Raw genomic sequence first — 22507 nt, 5'->3', positions numbered from 1 at the left:
GTAATGGACCCCCTGCTCATTTGCGGTAATTGCTTAGAAAATACATACAGTAGTGCTTCGTAGATCCTCAATAAGTTGACATGTGACTGGCACGCCTTTCCTTTCAACAGACGTACCCGGTATCTAGCTCCGTACCGATCATCGAAGTTACTAAGAAAAAACCTGATCTTGTTTCGTTCAGAGTACAGTTAGCCGCGGAGCATTAAGTAATCGGAGCTGAGAGCGACGAGATAAAGTTGCGCACGCGTGAAATATATCCGAGCGTTTTTATTGCGACCGCGTTCCACTCCCGGACTAGTATGTGTTGTCTCTGCGACGAAGAAATTCTGTCGACGAGTGGTTTGCCTCACGACGACCTTGCCGCGCACACGCAACCTCCGCGCCCGCCGCCGCGCCGCAACCACTTGCCTCCGCTCCTCTGTTGCTGCCGCGTCGTGAAAGTAAGTAACGCTACACGTTGCGTTGCTGTCCACTTCAGTCTCACTACCAGCTCTTTTCATATTCGTCAAGGAGCCTGTGGATCTATCATTGCTTTAACAGTAAAGTTTTCCAAATTGAAAACAAGTCTAGCTGCGGTAATATAATCAGTAGGTAAAATGCATCAGATTAATTACTTAAATGTAGGTACCTACACTTTCAATCATTGTTTGCTGATCAAGTTTTGCAATACTTAGTATATGTTACAAAAAGTACAAACACATTCAATTCGGACGAATGCTTACCCGGGCTTCCGGGATCTTGAGTGCCACAGTGGCCTCTCGTCTTTTATTCGCGAAACCTGCACATTGCTCATGTTCGGTAGTTGGTGGAATTTGTTGCGATACGGGTCAGTTTTGTTACTCTTGCGGAGGGTTCGGTGGTGTTCAGCATGAAGCAAGTTATTGTAACTTCGTCGAATTTTCTGGTTCGTTTTTATCAAATTAATACTTCTTGATTTTTGCCAAAATTAATTTCAATACCTGGTGAAGTTAGAAATACTGCCCTCCTTATTATAACTAACGCAACCGACATTTTTAACGAAACTGAATTATGAACATATCTGGAGTCAGTGAAACGAGATCTACAACCCCCTCTAATAGGGTTTTTTATTTCTTATTTAGTTTCAATATTATTTATTAGCAAAATTAACGGAGTTTACATTTTTTTGTTAATAATAAAACTAGGTCCCAAAATTTCGAAAATTACCGAAATATGCGTTGAGTTATGACAAGGACTGCAGAATGCCCAGTCTCATATTATTTCATAGAACATATATATTATATACATAATCAATAACGTAGCAGGTGACGAAGATTGTCGTCAGTAACAGTGAATAATTTGCTAATAACATTTTTTGTGTAGTTTTTATATCACCATAGTTTTTGCGGGTGCTATTGTCTGATGGACATTTTCTCGATTAACAACGGGCTGATTGACACGTTAGACAAAAAACAAAACAATACTGGTAGCGGGTGCGGCTACCGTCGGGCGGTGGCCCAGACGCAGGCGCAATTGCGACTCGTATCATGGAGCCTCAATTTTTCCAAACGATTATTTGATTTTTTAACAATAACAAATATGCATCGTGGCATTCCCTGCGTGTTTGTCCCACGATATTCTAATACATGACAAATGGACACCCAATAAATGTGGAAAGCAGTGTTGCGTTTTGTGTTCAACAAAAGGAAGACGTGAAGCAATCCAATTAGGTTTTTAACTAGTACATAGATATCGTTGGTTTTTATAGGATTTTTTACAGTGTACCTAAACAGATGTTTTACTGAGGAGGATCTCAAACCGGAACTAGCATAATTGACAATATCGACAGACGAGTTCGCTGCCGGTGCCCCGTCTCCGTATTAGCGCATTTAATTTGAACCACTTTTTGCTCAACTCGGTTATTATTAATAAATAAATGTTATGTTCGAGTACTGGAGGTCAATGTTCGAAAGGAATGCCGTAGTAAAATGCGTTAAGGACGCCAGTTCGGCATCTATCAACTGTATAAACGGTGTTCTGCTCTGTTCATAGTCTAATTATGCGAAGCTGGTCATAGAATCCTAATTAAATTCGAATCACAGAATATCTATTCTATGATTCATATCACGTAACTAATTCTGTTAAAACTACTGTTTTATAAAAATATATTCAAATAGTTACAATTCACCTAATAGTTTTTTCTAACTACTAATTGTAATGAAGAATAATAAAGAACTGATTATTTGTTCATGTCACAGGCAAATCCACGCCTTTAGTAATAGAAATGTAAGCATTTAGTTGACGAAACTTTCTGTAACAATAATATAAAATTCTATCATGCTCAAAGGTGTTGTTTGTCGCGTGTTGTTCATTTACGAATTTTTTTTATTACTTACTACTCATCGTTGCAACAAAGTTGTTATTATTCGGATAGGATATGAGCATTTCGCTTAGGTAAAGTAGATATGAATTTCGAATGTGTATATACAATAGTCATTAAGCAATTGCAGGTTTTAAGTATTAACTACTCAGTTGCAATGAGATTACTATATTTAAAAGCCGGTGCAAGCGCCTCCACTCAATGCTGTTTAGCATAGAATGACTAGCTGTCATTACGAGACTTGTAGCAGGTGGCACTTCTGACAGAAGTGGCAAAGACAATGTTGTAATCTACAACTAACAACAGCTCACTACAGGCTTGATCTAAGTTAAGACCAAATGTACCTACCTTTTTCTACGTACGTGTTTAGTTTCACTTACTTAACAATGCGTTACTTTATTTTTAGCCATCAAAGGACTTTGGATCTTCATTCGATATCGTTAGTAACACTAATCAAATAATTGCACTTCCTAAATCAGTAGACGGTAACACCAAGATCACGATGAGATATCATCGATTTAATACCTAATTTAAAAAATAAGTACTTCACTTTTAAATATATATCTTTTTAAATGTAATGTACGCTGTCTATAATAATGTGTAGGATACTTAAAGCAGATTTAGTGAAATGACAAAGCAAATTGGATGTAATAAATCTCTAGTATTTAACACATATGGTTATATGATTTAACCATGAAGGTGATATAAGTATGGTTGAGAGGCGTCGCAGTCGCGTGCGCGCTATGCATTTCCCAAAAGACCTGTTATTCTGGCATCCTGCTCTATCGATCACCAGCCTGTATCTGGGTCGGCTCTGCAAAAACTTGCAATAAATATATTACCTACTTATCACTTGATAATTCAGATTCTAACGACTCGCAACGTCACATTCACTCGTAACTCGAATGCTAAGAGATTTTTTGCTCGTCGAAATTGAATAATTAAAGATTTATTATAGATTTGGTATGCAAAATAGGAGTTAGTTTTTTTATAATATCAAGTGATGGGACGAACATGTCGTGCGCCTGATGGTAAGCTACACGCCTGTCCATAACAGTTGCAGTGCCATTCCAAGCTTTAAATCGCAAAGATCTGAGGGGCACTCCCACTGCGTCCGTCACCCTGAGACGTAAGTTGACAAGTCCCATGTGCCTGTAATTTCACCAGCACCCTTCACAACGGAACACAGTAATGCTCACATTACTGCTAGGCGGCAGAAATGAGTAAGGTGGCAGTACTTTCCTGGACAAACTCTTTCACGAGGTGCTCTACTGCTATTTTTTTTTATTTATGCGATACGTGTGAAAGTTTTGAGAGATTCTGAGTTTTCATAATTTACACATAGTGAGTTTTTTGTTAACTGCTAATGAAAGAATATATTTCTTCGAGTAATACAATCACATTAGCAAATTTCGATATTAAACACATGCGTCAAAACATTGGTATCATCTTCAAAACACGAGCAAGAGGGCTGCAGCTGAAAGGGTGGAAAAGTGAAAAAGCCTATCGTACATATATTTATTCACGGCATGTCAGTGTACTCACCGATTTCTCAATTGTGGCCCGATTTTGAAGATTATTTTTTTGTTTGAAAAGGTATACTTTCGAGGTGGTCTTTGATGCCGACGAGGCTGTTACGGGTGCATGTCGAATATCACAAATTATTAATTATTTTCCGCAAATAAGTCGACTTTTTACTTCACATAATATATTGTAATCAACAAATCACCGTCACTATGACAACCAGAAAAAAGTATAAAATGTACAAAGGAGTCCGTAACAGTCCCATTGTCACCAAGAAGCCAGAATCTTATGAGGAGATCCCAGGATAATCGAAAAAAACCGATAAGTACACTTTTGACGTCGGTTTTTTCAATAAAAAAATTACAATTATCTTAAAAACTTTCCGAAGAAGTATTCTCTCTAAGTATTAATTTAATATTATAGTAAGTGATCATGAATAATTTAATCAGTAGAATCTAAACAACGTACATGTTGCTTTTGTTACAGGTGTTGCGCACGTGTGGCGTGGCGCGAGTGTGTGATGCTCGAGACGCGCAGCGGCGGGCGCCGGCGCCGCGAGTAGCCGCGATCATGCGGGGGCCGCGCACCGCGCTCGCCGCCGCCGCTTGCCTCGCATTCATCGTCTTGCTGGCCCAACATTCCTCTGCTTCTTCAGATATCATCAGTGAGTGATCCTGATAAAAAGTTGTAAACGAATATGCAATTTATACCAATTAACTCATATCGCATAGCTGGTCCCTAATTATAATTTTATTAAAGACGTAATATCCACCCAATACACCACCATACTTTTATGAATCAGGCACAGTGCGCGTAAAATATAGCTATGTGACTTTGTAATCTGTTCAAAACGAAAGAGTAAGCTTTACACGCGCGTCTATCTCGATATTTATAATAATAATAATAATTATTAATTTATTTCAGACATTCCCAATTCATAATATTTGTTAGTAAAAGTACTTAAAAACTAATGTCAGAATTGACCTACAAAAATTTATAAAATTCAACAAATATGAAAAATAAATTAAAATAATAAAATCAAAATTCAAAACTATAAAATCATCTGCGTCAAAAAGCATCATTAAATCAAAATTAAAATACAATAAAAAATTTTAAATTTAAAAAACTCTTCTAGTCAGCATAAGAATGGTTACAAAATGAAATTAAAGTATAAAAAAAATTATATTTTAAATTAGTTCTGAATAATTTATAATAATTTTGTTGTACATAATAGGCGAACTAAGGGTATAAGTAGGACATGTTAGGGCGCGTTCTCCTTATGTCGTAACATTTTATTCATCGTTGGACGCCTGACGCGTCTAGTCTATTCCCATATCACGACTAATTGTCGTGACTGTGTCGTGGACGGTTATTTTATCGTTGAACGACAGTCGCGTCTAGCGACAGAATCGTATAAAGTGCGATTATCTGTCGTCACACTTTTATCGTAACCTTTTATTTATCGAACGACGACTGTCGTTCTAGCTTTTCTTATATTATCATGACAGTCCGTCGTTGTAACGTCAAAAAAGTCGTGAACTGCAATTAATCATGTTGTACTATATATGACTATTTGTCGTCGCGACGTAATGGGAACGCGCCCTTAGTTTATGAAGTTTGTTCATTACCTACATTGGACGTGGAAGACATCACTTTCATCCGTGAAGTTCCACGCAGCAAACCAAGCTCCAACCTCGTACCGGTTGCACAAGCTGCGCTTGGCGACAATTCTTCAGTTGCGAAACTGTCCGGGCCAGTTCCCACGTAGATCACTCGCCCGAGTGCGTTCGCGCGGCTCTCGAGAATGCATTGCCCATTAGCATGCGTGTCTAATAATAATATATCTATCCGTATTGCGTATATTTCCATACAGATGTCACGATTTGGTAGAGTTTTGACAATTTTCAGATTTGCTCACATATTTCGGTCTTAGTACCATCAGTAACAACTATTTCCGTCATGTAACACTTAAATTGACTTTAATCATATAATTAGACAAAATTTTAAAAGATTTTAATTAGCAGTAGTTTTTAGTAGCAGTAGAGCTCTTCTAGAGTTCGCCACCTACCTACCTGTGTTCCGGTTTTGAAGGGTAAAGGTGCTGGTGAAATTACAGGCACATGGGAGTTGTCAACTTATGTCTCAGGGTGGCGGGTGCAGTGGCAGTACCCCTCAGATCTTTGCGATTTAAAGCTCTGAGTGGCACTGCAACAGTCATAGACAGGCGTGTAGCTCACCATCAGGCGCACGACTTGTTCGTCCCGTCATTTGAAATTATATACTAAAAAAAATTTGGTTCGTTATTACACTCTCGCATTTAGCGTACCACTACGGTCACTATATTTTATGGACTTATAATTACTATTATAAACCTTGTCGCAATAGAATAGAGAATGTGAAACTACAGTGCTCTTAACTTCAAATGGCTACAACTATAATCTGCTATTAGTATCAAAACAAATCATTACATGGCTACACATGTACGGTGTACTGTACACAAATAAGGAAGCAATTACAAGCCATTAAGAGTTCATAATCATGTGCATAAGGGCACATGTTCCGTCAGTCCTTATGCGCGGTTGAAGCAACTTTCTAAAAATTATCCTCATCTAGTTGGTCATTAATGAAATGACCGATAAACGTAGAGCCAATAACTACTTTGTGGACATTCGCGTTTACCTTTAATACACCAAAATGCCGCAATCAAGTGCGCATATAGTCATAAAGTACCGTATATTTTCGTGAGTTGCGTAATGTCTTGTCATTTACTGAAATAATGTAATTTAGTCGTTAATTATACATTATATTGGCTTTCGACTTGTAGCGAGGCGTGAAGAGGCATCTTGTAGGCATGCAGGGTGGAGGTGGCTAGGGCAGTGATTGTATCAACACTGCACTAGGTTCCTTCGCGTTTGGATTCCATTTTTCATTTCACATCAGATGGAATGGAGTCATCTGCCTGTCATATATATAAAAAAAGAGGGAAAACGTGTCTCATGCAGGGTACAAGTTCTCTGGTCAATGAGATTTATATTAATAGCGGACAATTTTGATACTAATATGTGATTTGAAAACTGTATTATGACTTAAAGGAGCACTTATGGCCCATTACCGCTTGGGGGCAGAAATAGGTAAGGCGGCAGAACTTCCCTTGACGAACTCTTTCATAACGAACTCTACTGCTACTAAAATATCTTTTCTCTAGGTAGACACGCACCCAGAAATGGAACGTATTTGAATTTATTTTTCCATTCAAGATGCGTTGTATAAATAAGAGATGGTAACAAGATAATACCAGTACAGAGTACTGAAAACCTTAAAAGTTCGTGGAATTACATCTAAGTATTTGCCAAGTTTGATTGAACTAGGTTACCGGAAAGTGCGCGAAACCGGATTCATCCCCTACTACCCTTAGAGTTGGAATATTTTCTTCAATTATATGGGACCAATACTGAGATACTCACTTTCTAACAAAAAGGAATCATCAAAATCGGTTCACATACATGCATGCAAAAAAAATCAGCTGCATTGAGAACCTCCTCCTTTTTTTGAAGTCGGTTAAAAGTATCAAATTGATCGCCAGAAGAGAAACTAACTACGTCTGTAATTCAAAAATGTCTTGTTTATTGACTCAAAGTAAAGTTGGTAGGTATCTAATGAAAGAAATAGCAGGACCGGAATTACGAATTAGGTGGATATTGTGAGAAAATGACATGGAGGAAAATGCGCAATGGAATGAGCGGCTTTTGCAAAATCCTTAGACATACAGTGGATTTGTATACAGCCGGATCTATTAATTCCGTAATAAGAAGCTTAATATGATGTTATAAAGACATTTAAAAATAGAGACCGGTCTTCGAAATTCCGCATTAGAATAACTTCTTAACGTTTGTTTGCAAATATAGTACATTTTATTAATAAATAAAGTACCTAGTATAAAGAACATTTCAGTCGGTTCCGTTGTACTTTTTCTATTAATTATAAAGAACGCTTTCTTCTGTACTGCACAATTACTTACCAATCTACTTAAAATATCACCATGAAATCAAAGTATAACAGGCTCCTGATCAGAGTTGCACGGCTGACTGATAAATCAAGGACCATGGGACCTATAAAGGGCCTGAAACGTTGGTTTGTTCGACTAAACAATAGATAGATCCAAAAAAAATAGTTTAATTTCCTACTTGTAACAATCGCGCAAACCTAAGAACTCAAAGAAACTACAAAATAATATTTCTGAAACGAAACAAGTTCAAAGTCAAAAGTTACATTGACATTGGTCAGTTCAAATAGCTTATCTCCAGTGGGTAGGTGTTATCTGCTCTTAATGCAAAAGGTAAAGGCCGGACGTGACAGAACTAACGAACTAATTGCGTGATTTGTTCGTGACACACGTTCCGTCTACTGCTCTGGCTACTATTATATTGAATAATAAGTAAAGTGTGCGCTACCCTGGTGTGTTAATGTCTTTTTATATAGCCTAGCGCATATTGACTGGTATGGTTTTTCTTATTTCAGTTTGTTACTTGGCTGTAAGTAACGACGCCTTTACGCTTAAATGTATTGTGTTGTTTATATTTTCTACCTTTTAATATAGCTAAATAATCTGAAAACTTTGAAAAATAAAGAAAAAATGCTAAAAAAATAAAAAATGAAACAATAAAATATTGAAGAGAAAAATAATGGCAACTGAACAAGGTGCGTTGCGCGACTTACAGCTTATACATTGTTTTCAGAACTGAGTCTAGTCTTTATAAAAAAATTTTGTTATGTCTGAGACCGTTAGTTACTAAACATTTATACTGCAATATTGCGATAGTTATCATAATACCAATATTTTGCTGGAACGCAACGTCGTTTGAAATTAATGTAATTTTTTTTTATAATGTCAAATGACGTGATGAAGAAGTCGTGTGCCTGGTGGTAAGCTATATGCCAGTTCATAACAGTTGCAGTGCCACCTTAAATCGCTAAGATCTGAGCGGCACTGCCACTGCACCTGTCACCCTGAGACATACACACGCCGTAAAGTTACCTGCTTATCGATATTGTACCGGATATATCACGGAGAGTGTGCGAGGGAGTTACACGAATTAATTCCGCCTTCCCCTTTCCATCATAGGGGGACCAGACAGGCTGGGGTGCCACCCTTATGTTGTGGATATTACAAGGATTCGCACCAAGCGTTTCGCTTCCACATTTATATGGCGAACGGCTATGGAGTGGAATTCCCTGCCTGCAGACTTGTTCCCTGAACGTTATAACTTGGACCTTTTCAAGGCGAGAGTTTATTTAGGTTTGCGTGCCCCATCGTCGACTACATGGTCACTTTCCATCAGGTGAGATGGAAGTCAAATGTGCACTTATTTTTTAATAATAAAAAAAAAATTCGTTGACAATGTTCCAATGTTGACAATGTGACAATGTGACAATGTGACCATGTACCTGTAATTTCACCAGCACCCTTACCTTTCAAAACCGGAACGCAGTAATGCTCACATTACTGCTTGGAGACAGAAATAAGTAAGGTATTTCCCTGGAGGAACTCTTTCACAAGGAGCTGTACTGCTACTAAAGCTTTCAGAAATGCATGTCTTATTAAATGACATGTGTAATTTAAAATATATATTTGCCTTATAGTTTTTTATATAAATCCATTTGTTAATAAACACATAATATCTTACGAGCACACGAATATGAAAATTATATAACCAAAAATAAAATAGATGCTTAAAGGTTGATTTATTGGATAATTCTAACAATATAAATTCTCTAATTTAATAATTTAAAATTCCACTTAGGAATTATTTATAAATTCGTTTACCTTGAGGTGCCCGTTGCTATGATGATAAAAGTCGATATAGCAAATTTGGCATGGTTTACATTGAACTGATTGTTGCATTATTGACAAATTCCAAATATAGTAAAATAAATAGCAAGGAATAAATTTTATAGTGTACATGGAGTTAATTAAGAATACTTGTAATTAATCTGACTTTAAGTAAATATACATAAGTATTTAGTTTTATTACTAGGCAAACAGCGTCGAGGAATGTGTTCGTATACGTTTTGGAGAGGAACAAACATTACTTACCAAAATATTTATGATGACGATTAATGCATGGAGTGTTGTTTTGTCAGAATATTTCTAATTTAATTTACGAAACTTAGAACAACAATGTTAACAATTTGGTAGATAATAAAATAAATAATGCGTATTTATCGTAGCACATATCTTTAAAAAGTAACCTGCGTGATGAGTCCAGCTGATCGTAAAAAATACAACAAACGCATGGTGGTAAATGAACTACTAAAATCCATTTGGCGCGTAAAATCGCGTGTCACACGTGTCATCGGAACTGTCTGATCGTAACGTAGCTTACAGAATCAGAATTTATGAGAGTATACGGTTACAAATAATAAAAACATCAAGCAGTTTAAGATTAGTAAGACCGGTACTGCGGCGCCCGTAAAGAATGCGGATATTTGATGTTAAATCAATTTGAACACATTGTTACTTCAAAACGGTATTATTATGTAGGTTTTGTAGGACAGCGCTATGGTTTAATTATTATCTATTTTTATATAAATAAAGGTTAGATTCCCAATAACGAGTAAGTTAAGGATTGTATGAATAGATAATTGACAAAAGTCACAATGCAAGCACCCTCAGTTAGTTCTCAACAGTAACTATTTGTCTTACTGTCATACATGTAATTTATGTGTATCATGTTACATTTAATCGGTATGGTGACAATATGAAAGGAATTAAGAGATTTGGATGGCACACCATCGAACCGCGAAACACATTTTGGCATCAAAATAGAACAAAAAGAATGCGGATTCTCGCCTGGTGTGATCTAGAGCTTACTGTGGCGTAGAAATGAGTAAACAAATAACATCGCGCTGTGTAGAGGACAGTACGACCGGTGCCAGAGTGGTGGCACCCAAAATGTCTGCACAAAAAGAATGCGGATCCGCGCCGCTAAATCAAGGTAAATGATCAGCCCGTGTCGTCTCTGAACTGACCATTTATAACGTAACGTAATCACAATTTATGATTCTAGTATGACGCTGTCCCTTGTATCGTGTATACGTGTTTCGTCACCTTTGTTTTATTATCTTAATATTGTATTCACGGAAAGTCTTCTAAAGGAAAATGTACCTATATATAAATTCGTGGAATTCAGTATTATGTATCTCTAATTTATGGATGGTTTTTCCACAGATCTCATTTGTGTCTATAACTTTTAAATATTCACTTCATACTCAAGAGAATATTTGCAACAATATGCGATATTTTGTTGATAATTTCAAGATTATCAACTGATTATCGATTTAGAGAAGCAGTAGAGCTCCTTGTGAATGAGTTTATCCAGGGAAGTATTGCCACCTTGGATATTTCTACTGCGAAGCAATAATGTGAGCATTACTGCGTTCCAGTTTTAAAGGATAAGGGTGTTGGTGAAATTACGGGTACATGAGACTTGTCAGCTATGACTCAGTGTGACGGGAGCAGTGGCAGCCCCCTTGGATCTTTGTAATCTCAAGCACAGAGTGGCACTGGAGCTGCAATGGAGAGGCGTATCGCTTACCACCAGGCGCATGACTTGTTCGTCGAGTCACTTGGCATAAAATAGATATGAGTGCCGATAATAGACCAACCGGCGGCGGCACGTCGACGAAAAAGTGTCGGCGGTGGCGGCGTTTCGGCGGCGCGAGCGCGACCCTAAAACGAATTTGTATAACGGTATTTGTTTATTGTTACAAAAACCGTTATTCAAATACTTTTTCAAAGGGAAAAATAAAATAATATATTTTCTATAGCAATAAAATGTTTATCAGTTCAATTAGGCGCTCCGATCGTACGCACGCGCACTCGCACGCACGCTTTCATATTGTGTATGCGTAGTGAAAATGGCGACGTCAGAAATTGATAAATTAATTTTTTAAACAAGACATCTTTAAATATAAAGTTACTAACTAACTTTTGTCGCCCATCTATGCCATCTCTTCTGAGGCCGGACGGCACGTTGGACTGGCAGAAGACAAGGCAAATCTTTTTGCCTCACTCTTTGCAAAGAGTTCGCGTCTGGATCTCGTTTTACCTCCAAAAAGAGGTACTTAGAACTCTGCGGAATCTAGACGTTAATAAAGCTAGCGGGCCAGATGGAATTTCAGCACTAGTCCTACGTAACGGTGCGCCTGAGTTGTCTCTTGTTCTCACACGCCTACGCTTGTACCGCGTCTCACTTGAGACTGCTGTAGTTCCCAGGTCGTGGAAGCTTACAAAACGTGCAACCTGTGCCGAAAAAGGGAAGCAGAGCTGAGTCTGTCAACTATAGACCTATCTCAGTCACTTCCATACTCTGCAAGACTATGGAACGTGTGCTCAACAACCGTCTCCTGTCGTATCTTGAAGACAACGACCTCGTCAGTGATCGCCAGTACGTATTCCGACGAGGGCGATCAACTGGGTATATTCTTGAGTATGCCTGTCACATATGGAGCGAGGCTATAGAAAAGTAAGGTGAAGCATTTGCAGTGTCTTTGGATATTTCTAAAGCCTTTGACAGGGTCTGCCACGCAAGCCTTTTAAGTAAGCTTCCCTTTGGGCTTTCAGTGGGAAGCCTTTGCAATTGGATCTGGGATTTCTTGAGCGAACGGTCGATTCGATTGGTCTTAGAAGCCTACTCTTCCGAACATATGGCGATAGATTCCTCAGGGTTCCCTACTGTCTACAACTCTCTTTCTGCTGCATATCAATGATATGTTAATTCCAGGTACCTTCGCGTATGCTGATGACAACACAGTTGTAGAAAGGTACTTGACCAATGCAAGGGTCAGTGGAAAGAAAATCCAGTCTTTATTTATATATTTATTTATTTATTAAGTACTACCACATCATATATATTACAACATTTCAACATTCAACATACGGAATTACATCTGATATATATGACAATTATGGTGTACATAGCATTTATAATAGAAGGGTTACTAAAACAACTTATATTAACTTAATTTAAATTAACGTTATCAATACCTACTGCTCGAATTTGAATAATTTTGAAATTTTATTGACAAAAATATTTATCCTGTCGTGGTACACATCTCGATTTTACTGTTAATCGTATTGTACTCGTTGAAAATCCTAGTCAAAGGGGATTGAAGGCCAAGAATGGTTTCACAAGAGGGAGTATAGAACATTTTTGTTATTGCGTTTCTAGGATATTTATACGGGACACTCAGAGAAATGCATTCGTGTAAATCACAACATTGAACCAGTCCATTAATGAGCCTGTGCAGGAAACACAAGTCCAACAAAAGCCTTCGATCACGCAAAGTAACCATGTTGAATTTTTGTAAACGCTGTTCATACGGTTGCCTGTGAGAGAATCCGCTGGAACAGAAAGCCAAATGTCTGGTGAACGCTCGCTGTATGCTCTCCACGCGTTGCGAGTGCACTGCATAAAATGGACTCCATGTGACACTTGCGTATTCGAGATGGCTGCGTACAAAAGCATTGTATAACAGGATCTTGGTTTGTATTTGTTTAAAACTTAAGGAGTTTCGTTTGAGAAATCCAAGCATCTGGGCAGCCTTAGTTACTACTTTGTCTATATGTGAAGTAAAAGTTAGTTTACTGTCTATTAAAACTCCCAAATCTCGGATTTCCTCAACCTCGCCCAATGCGACGCCACCAATCTCGTACGTAGAAGCAAGCGGTTTTTTCTTTCGGGCATATTTTATGTGGAAGCATTTTTTGACGTTGAGAGTCATGCAATTGGAGTGACACCAGTATACAATTTCATTTAAATCGTTTTCTATTAGAGCAACATCAGCGGACGATTTGACAATGCTGTAGATTTTTAGATAATCTGCGTAAAGAGACTTCCGGCAATGTTTAATGCGAGTAGTAATGTCATTAATAAATATCAAAAACAGGATCGGACCCAAATGGGACCCTTGAGGGACCCCAGACTCATAACCATTGACAACAACACTCTGACGTCGCTCTTGCAGGTAAGATTTGAACCACTGAAGCAGCGAACTCTCAAATCCGTAATTGCTAAGTTTTTGTAAGAGCAGGCTACGGTTGACCTTGTCAAACGCGCTACTAAAGTCTGTATATATGGCCTCGACTTGAGATCCACCATCGACTTCCCCGCATAAGTCTAATATAAATGACACTAGATTCGTCTGTGTAGAGTAACCTTTCCTAAAACCGTGTTGATGGTCTGATATACTATTTTTATTTTGTTATAATAGGATGTAAAACAGCTTGGAATAACTTTGAAAAACTGGAAAGTATCGAAATAGGGCGATAGTTTTTGACATTACTCTGATCCCCTTTTTTATACACGGGTACGATTCGGGAATTCTTCCATACTTCAGGATATTTTCCCTCCCGCAATGAACGATTGAATATCATTGTCAGGGGTTGAGTCAAAACTGAACCACAGCGTTTTACGAATAGTGGTGGAATTGTATATGGACCCGCTCCTTTCAACGGGTCGATTTTTTAAATTTTGTTTAAAACATCACGTTCGTGCAGAGTTACATTATTTATTATATTATATAAGATTGATACTGAAAGTTAGTCACTATCTCCCACGCTTATATCCAACAATTACGCTTTACAAGGACTGTAAAGTTTTAACAGTCCGGCAATTATTTATATTGCATGTCATTTTATTTAAGCATTCTAAACTATTTTTTGATCCTCCTTTTAATAACAAAAGAAGAAAACATACCGTCTGCCCAATAGTGACCTTTCGAACAAAATTCGCTGGTAAATTTTTGTGCTTTCTGGGAAGCTACTTATATAATAAGCTAAATAATGTACTGGCCTTTTACCCTCTTACTAGACATGAGTGTAAGAATAAAATAACAAATTATTTACTCAGTCTCGATTATCAGACTACAGAAGATCTTCTATATTGATTTATAATTTATGTACTCCGCGCGCATGCACACACACACACACACACACACGCACACGCACGCGCACGCACACGCGCACGCGCACGCGCACGCGCACGCGCACGCGCACGCGCACGCGCACGCGCACACGCACACGCACACACACACGCACACACATCCTGGGAGTATGCAATTACATGCACATCTCTGTTTTATTGTTTCATCTTTTAATATTATTATTATTATTCATTTTTCTTTTTTTAAGTGTCATATTAGCTTATTCTTTAATTTTACTGGTTGTACTTACGTCACTAAATTATAAATTATAATCATTTTATTAGTATTATTATATTATCATTTTCTGCAATAGTTACAATGATTGTAAAAATTGATGTTTGTAATTTATTTACATTGCAACTGCTTTTTCAAACACGGTTTTATCAGGTTGGGTGAGAGCCTGGAGATCTGTCACACAGGTTAGTTCCTAGTATAGACTCCAGTCTCTTGCAAAGGTACCCTATTATTTAAGCATTTTCATGTAAATTACATTGTAAAAACTTTGTACCCTTGTAAGAGTAAATAAAGGTTATTATTATTATTATTGATTTACTTGAATGGCAATCAGGGGCAATTTTGTGTCGTATGAGAAGAAAAATCATTACTAAAGACTGAACGAAAGTGTCGAGCAAACAAGTTGGCAATATTTGGACCAGAATTAACAATCACATCGTCCATTTGCATTTTCGCAGGAATCGTCGAGTGCCCACCACGTTTATTTTTTATAAAACTCCAGAATATTTTTGGATTTTTGGGAATATTACATTCTATTTTGTTTTTATATTGACTATAGCATTTATCAGTGAGCTTATGACAACGAGAGCAAAGCATTTGATATTCAATTTCATCGCGAGGGTTTCCGAATTTAAGATACCTTATACGCGTTCTATCCTTTTCCGCTAAGAGTTTAGTAAGAGAGTTACTAAACCAAATAGGGGAATTTGGCTTGGTGGACCTGTATTTCGGCACATACTTACCAATGACAACGTTGAAAACAGTGTATAATTCTGATACCATATCGTCAACATTTTTACAATGAGGTAGTCTTGTGTGCCAGTCCACATTTCTAAGATCTCGTATTATTGAATTATAATCAGCTTTATAATAGTTATTTTTATCATTAATTTTTAGACGGAGATAATTAACATTAGAATACACAATTCGTAGCAGTAGACTTAAATGATTATTATATATTTTGGATAGATTACTTAAAGGAACAGTCACCGATGCTTCTGGCAATCTACAGAGTATTAAGTCAAAAAATCTACCATCACTATTACTGATACAATTAGTTTGATACAAGTTATTAACTGTCAGAAAGTCCACTAGGGAGTACCCCAAAGCTGTATTATAATTAGATGGAACCATGTTGGTACTATTGTTCCAGTTAATGAACCAGAGATTAAAATCACCCAGGATTATAAGGTCATCGGTTTGGTGTATTATACTATCAACACTTTCCAAAAATCGAAACGATGTTTCTAATTTTACTGGAGGTGGTAAGTATACGACGCAGATTGCCAGTTTTCTCTCCGTTTTACCAACAGATATTTGAAGTGTTATCCACAAGGTTTCCACGTCAATTTCCCAGTTCTGTACTCGTACCGAAGGTATGTCCCTTTGAGCTGACTCTGACTTTTCGTGATATATCCATACCGATAGCTGACTGTCTCCAGCTACTTGGAATGGACCTGTCGTCCAGTTTGTACTTCGGCAGATACATTGAATCCATGGCCAAACATGCAGCAAGGAAGCTTGGGATCTTTCCAGGGTGAGGCGTTACTTCACACCGGGACAGTTGCTTCAGCTCTACGAAGTACAAGTCCGGTCGTGCATGGAGTACTGCTGCCACCTTTAGGATGGCTCTGCTACATATAAACTGGCCCCCTTGGATTCAATTGACAACTGTGCCGAGAAGCTTATAGGTGACTCGGAATTAGTGGAGGCGAAGCTGCAGAGCCTTGAACACCGATTACGATTAAATTATACGATTTAATTCCGCTTTCCCCTTTCCATCACCGGGGGTCTAGGCGTAGTCTTGGGTTCCACTTCTATGTTGTGGATATTCCAAAGATTCGCACGAAGCGTTACGCTTCCACATTTATATGGCGAACGGTTATGGAGCGGAATTCCCTGCCTGCAGACTTGGTCCCTAAACTTTATAACTTGGGCCTTTTCAAGGCGAAAGTGAACAGTCATTATTTAGGTGTGCATGCTCCATCGTCGGTCTCATCGTCACTTTCCATCAGGTGACGTGGAGGTCAAATGCGAACTTACATTTTATAAAAAAAACAAGTCTTATCTTAGAAAACTCATTTTCTGGCGTCGCCATTTTCACATACTCAATACGGAAGCGTGCGCGTGCGTACGATCGGAGCGCCTGATCGAATTGAACGGCGCGCCGATTGTATTTATCGGCGGCGCGCCGGGCGGCGCTTGTATCTATCATAAAAATAGTAATAGTTTCGAGAGTTTTACATAATATGCCAATAGAATGCAGTTCAGTGCACCAGGACAGATAGATAGGTCGATATTTTCCCACGCATATTGGCACTAACCGCAAACACCTCCGCGCGGCCAGCGCCTTACAGCTGCGTGCGTGTAGGCACCGAGCGCGTAAAGTAAATTCTCGCCCTTGATCCAAATTCATCTGTCCGTCTTAGTTTCTTTAAATTAAAACTAATAATTCAGATCAAATAACAATAAAAGTAAAGAATAGTGGCATTCAATATTCATGCGACTTGTCCCCGACATTGGACATTAAGTTATTTGCAAGTTAGTTGGAATATTTCCATAAACCTTTACAGTACGTATTACGCTCTAGCTCAAGTTGTACCGTTCAATATGGTAGGGTACAACGGCCTTTCATTAGAGGAAACCCATGTGCAGCGCAGTGACGAAAATGGATGACGCAACACAGGATTGATTTGTATTTAATGGGCATGTTTAAAAGGACAGTTTAGCGAGCACGCTGCGTACAAATGTAGTTTGGCCTTATTTAAGATACTAAAATTAATGTCAATAAACTTTATAGGTACGATGGTGTACATTGTAATTCTACACAAAATTACACTTCTCATAAATACCAATAATCATAAAAATACACTTTTTAATACGTATTAGTGACCAATGAGCCTAGTTAAAATAATCAATTAAATTCAAATATCGAATTATCCAGACCTTATTTATCGAGTTCTTAGGTTTTCGCGATTATTACATATAAGAAATGAAACTACTTTTCCGCATTTAAAACGCGTATATTTGTTTGTTCAAACCAACCAACGTTTCGTTTCGAACTACCGTATTTCTTTGAATGAATTTCAGTAATTTTGCTCGCAAGTACTTCAATGCGAGTAGGTACTATCTCGTATTCTAGGTCGATAGAGACAGCAACAAAATCATATGACACATGTGGCCACGCGGCCTGGTAAATCATACATCTGAAAGTAGTTTTATGAAAATGCTTTTGTATTTGTAACGAATAGAGAGCTTGGTTTCAACTGTACACTATTCCGTAAGTATTCAGCCACGCGTGTTACATTTTCATTGGCGTTACAATGTTACGTTGTCGTTTCAGGCGGGCACCGCGCGCCGTGCTCCAACGAGGGCGAACCGGTCAGTCTTCAGGACGCCAAGCTGGATCAGATCTGGAAAAGCTGCTTCCGCTGTATTTGTAAGGTAAGATAGACGAATAAAGTATGTATAACACACTTATATACTGCGTATATAAGTTTGTTGAATTGAGTACAGTAAGTAAAAAACTTTTGATTGTGAGAAGATATAAAATTGATAACGATGATAATCTATTGAAAGTACAAGTAAGACTAAGATCTTTGCGCGTTAAAGCTCTGAGTGGCACTGTAACTGTTATGTATAGGCGTGTCGCTTACCACCAGGCGCACAACTTGTTCGTTGCGTCACTTAGTGTTTTAAACAATGCTTAAATATTTATTTTAGTCTAACACTGAATAATGGCAAGGTATTTTAATTACATTTAACGTTATTATTATTATTAGAGTGGCTTCTTTCCGGGCATATGCAACCCCTCACTGACTCATCACTGCGACCATCAACTAATCTATCTATTGTGCCACTAATTACAGTTCAAAATCAAGTCCGACATTAAAGAACTGAAGGACTTTCCTGGCTCCGTGAGATTTTTATTGATAATTATTGTAATAATAATAACGCACACATTCAATTTAGCCCCGCACTAGAGAAACCCTGTGTCGCGGATGCCCTGGACACACACATAGACAATCACAAATGACACCCAAACTCACGAGAGAAATAAATGTAGGCCACACTCATATTTCTCCCGGCCCCGGAATCAAACCTGTGACCTCTGCTCTGCTTTGTTATTTATGTACTCTGGTTGTGGTATGTGCCTTTCCAGTATGGATCTTCGTACGCCCATTAGGATCATCATGGATGAGAAGATGAACAGGAGTTTCATCCACCTCATGGCAGAATCTACACACTCTATCCTCTCTCTGCCCAATATTTGACATGACTAAGAGAGCATTCTAATTCTTAATTCTTAAGTCTCTAGTGAGCAGTCTGATGCCATGCTTTTAAGGGACAGATCTTCTCTACTGTGTTTGGCACTGCATGCGGCTATCAGGTCTTTTCAATGCTCAAAACCCTTGCTCTGTAGCCATGCTTCTCCGAAGACGTGAGCACACATGTCTTCCGACTTCTCTTCTTCGTTCACCAGCGTGAGCTTTGCCAGGTTGTATGGGATCCGAACGACCCGCCTGCTTCGTATCCATGGGCGATACCGAAGTCACGTCACACCGTTCGCGTTTGCTGGGCGGGCTACCCATTCCAGCCAATGTTTCCTCCAAGGAGGAAATTGAGGGGGTAACATTGTTTGTACCTTGTTCCGTATCCATGCACGTCTCACGATTAGCAAGGGGAGTAAAAGGCCACAGCGGCAGAGCCTCGCTTGCGCAGGCTCACGATGGCTCGATGGATAGGCTCTCTTCCTATGCAATCCTCCACTCATGGAGGTACGTCGTTGTGACATCCCCACACACATGTCACGTCGCATTTAACGTTAGGAAAATGAGTCTTTCTGTACAACAGACTAGACGTAAGAACTGAGTTTTTTAGAATACTTGCCTAATAAATAAAAGACTTAAAAGTCGAAGTGTGAAATAGTAGATGACGTCCATAATTGTCTCTGGGGTTTTGTATGAGCAACGTTTGTATGCCTACACGGCGCGCACTGTCACCAAATCAATTTATCACGCGCCGAGTTTAGAATAACAATGCTAACTCACACGTGCGCGTGCGCCAAGCTCGCACCTAGACAATAACTGCCGAGTAACTTCATTAGAGGCCACGCTTCCAGGGGTTTCGAAAAACTGGGCATACACTATTTACACGCAGCCTGTGGAGGTGTGAAGATTGTTATCTTGATAACGGTGTCTGCAGCGATTGATATTACAAAAGCATATATTATTTGTGCGTAATAGGCTTTTTTGTACACACTATTGAGCACCTTTGGGTGTTTAGAGCTCACCAAATGGTTATAAATGACGTAAGGTAGAGCGTTAGATGTGCTAATTGTTAGTACCTACAAGTACCTACATACGCAATATCAGCGGGCAAGAAGTAATGTCAGCCCATGTGCATCGGTCTATTCTGTTGTTGAGTAATAAAAGACAAATTGAAATTCTAAGAAAGCTGCCACTACTCAAATGGTTGAATGTCTGCTTTAATTAGTGTTAACGGAACATAATTGACAACTAAGAAAGCACAAAGCGAGCGCCTAGTTTCAAAAACGCAGTGATAATTTCTTTGTCTGCATACCTATAGCAAATTAAAATTGCAAAATTACTGTGGCCGTGCATAGTGCAGGACGGCTAGTCTGTTGTCGTGGTTGCAATGCGTACCGTAGCAGCGATGGAGTGTGCCGGTTTGTGCCGGCGCGCGCGCAGTCGTCGTCGCCTCCGGCAGTAACTGGCGGCGCCCACGTCCTCGCCGCACAAAAACCTCCAATGCGGAACCACTTGGCGACTACAGCCCCAGTAATCCAGCGCAACTGTTCCTAACATTCCATTATTATTCATCTCTGTCCACATTCTTGCCTTGTCATGTAAAAATATTTTATTAGTTCATCAACAATGTATAAATGTGCAGACCAACCTGTTCACTGGTACCGATGTTGTCAAGTTTTTCTAGCAGTAGATATTTTAAAAGGTGTAATAAATTCGTTATCACTGCACGGTTGGCAGAGACACGACATCAGCATGGCCGTAAGTTTGTGCACCTACGTATGTATATGTATGGTATATGCGAGCGGTATTTCCCAGCCGATCTCACCTCGTCGGATGACTTGCGCGGAATTCGAAAGCCCATCGCGAGATTTATTGCTTATTCTGTATTAAAATATACATTTGCTTAGGTAATGGGCTTTTTTGTCGCGTGCCATATAACGACTGTGAGATACCGTCCTTTGGTTGATAGAATTTTTAACTTGTCAATCTTTTCAATGATCAACTAATGCACGGGAGAAGTGAGTTGTATCCGTATGTGATGCATTCGTATTCGATTTGTATCAGGGTTTAATTTACTGAAATGGTGTTAGATTACACGGAGCCAGGTGTGTGGCGTCTACGACGTCGTCAAGAAAAACCCCAGGGTGCCATTAGCCTTTTTATACAATCAAGTAGCCGGTTGATAGCATCTCGCCGCTACTGCGCACCGCTTACTTTAATGAGGCATGTCATTTATCGAAGCGCGGATTACAGCCTCTTGGCACCCGCCCGCGCCCGCGCTGCCACCCGCCGACGCCGCTACCACCGACATCGCCACTAACTGCCCTCCCTCATTTCACTAATACCCATTTTCTGCGTTTCATAAACCTTGCACCACACGAATATAGCTGTGCATTTTACTGCATAGCGTTTTGAAATATAGTGCGCAAAGAAGATAATTTTTTTAAATATTTGTGACTAGTATTAAATAGTAATTAAGTTTTATAGTCACTACTTCCACGAGATATAAAATTCCCTATGTATTCATAGCAGTATTTACTTTGCGGGTAGTATAATTTGTTCTGAACTCGCCCTATACCAAAGTCACGTTCATTTAGAATAATAACTACATGTACAACAATAAAATGCAATTGGAGTTTTGTATAATTGATTTTAACTTGTAATGTAATTCTTTGTAGATTATTTTACGTCTATATTAACGTTAAGTATACTTACAACTAACAGGACATCTTGAATAAAAATACATACTGACATCTAAGTTTGAGATTTCGACTATACTACTTAAGCATTTGGCATTTGGGTATACCTATACTTAAGTAAACTATTACTTGATTTAATGTAGCACTTTAAATTTTACGTTTTACTATTCGCATAAAACACGACTAGAGCACTTAAGTGAATCATCATTATGTTGCAAATTGAAAATTCTGCAATAAAACGCGAATAAATAAATAAAGAGCAAAATGCTGTTCTAGTGTAATAATAGGGCTCGCGGCCCTTCATGACAATTTAATTGAATCATGGCGGGCAATTTCTAACGTGGAACAGTTACGTGTCTGCGCTGGGCCGGCACGACTGTGGGCTGCTGGCGTTCACTGGCCGCTTCTGCAGGCTGATAATTAAGTAATGCTGCACGAGTCGCTATTTTTGTCGTGGC

The 22507-nt window shown here is 38.7% G+C and overlaps 1 protein-coding gene across 1 annotated transcript in view; it reads left to right on the top strand.

Annotated features, from left to right (window-relative positions):
- The first annotated feature begins 299 nt into the window (after positions 1-299).
- LOC113237069 (BMP-binding endothelial regulator protein) overlaps positions 300-22507 on the top strand; it is a 42270-nt gene continuing 20062 nt past the window's right edge. The window contains exons 1-3 of the mRNA XM_026473327.1: positions 300-440; positions 4349-4526; positions 18423-18523. Of these exons, the coding sequence (XP_026329112.1) occupies positions 300-440; positions 4349-4526; positions 18423-18523 (420 nt within the window). The remainder of the gene's footprint in view (positions 441-4348; positions 4527-18422; positions 18524-22507) is intronic.

The sequence above is a fragment of the Hyposmocoma kahamanoa genome, unplaced genomic scaffold (assembly GCF_003589595.1).
Source record: "Hyposmocoma kahamanoa isolate Upper Pololo Valley unplaced genomic scaffold, ASM358959v1 93, whole genome shotgun sequence".
In the NCBI taxonomy this organism is placed as follows: Eukaryota; Metazoa; Arthropoda; class Insecta; order Lepidoptera; family Cosmopterigidae; genus Hyposmocoma; species Hyposmocoma kahamanoa.
Note: the sequence above shows the minus strand (reverse complement) of the source record. Positions and strands in the feature narration are given on the sequence as shown.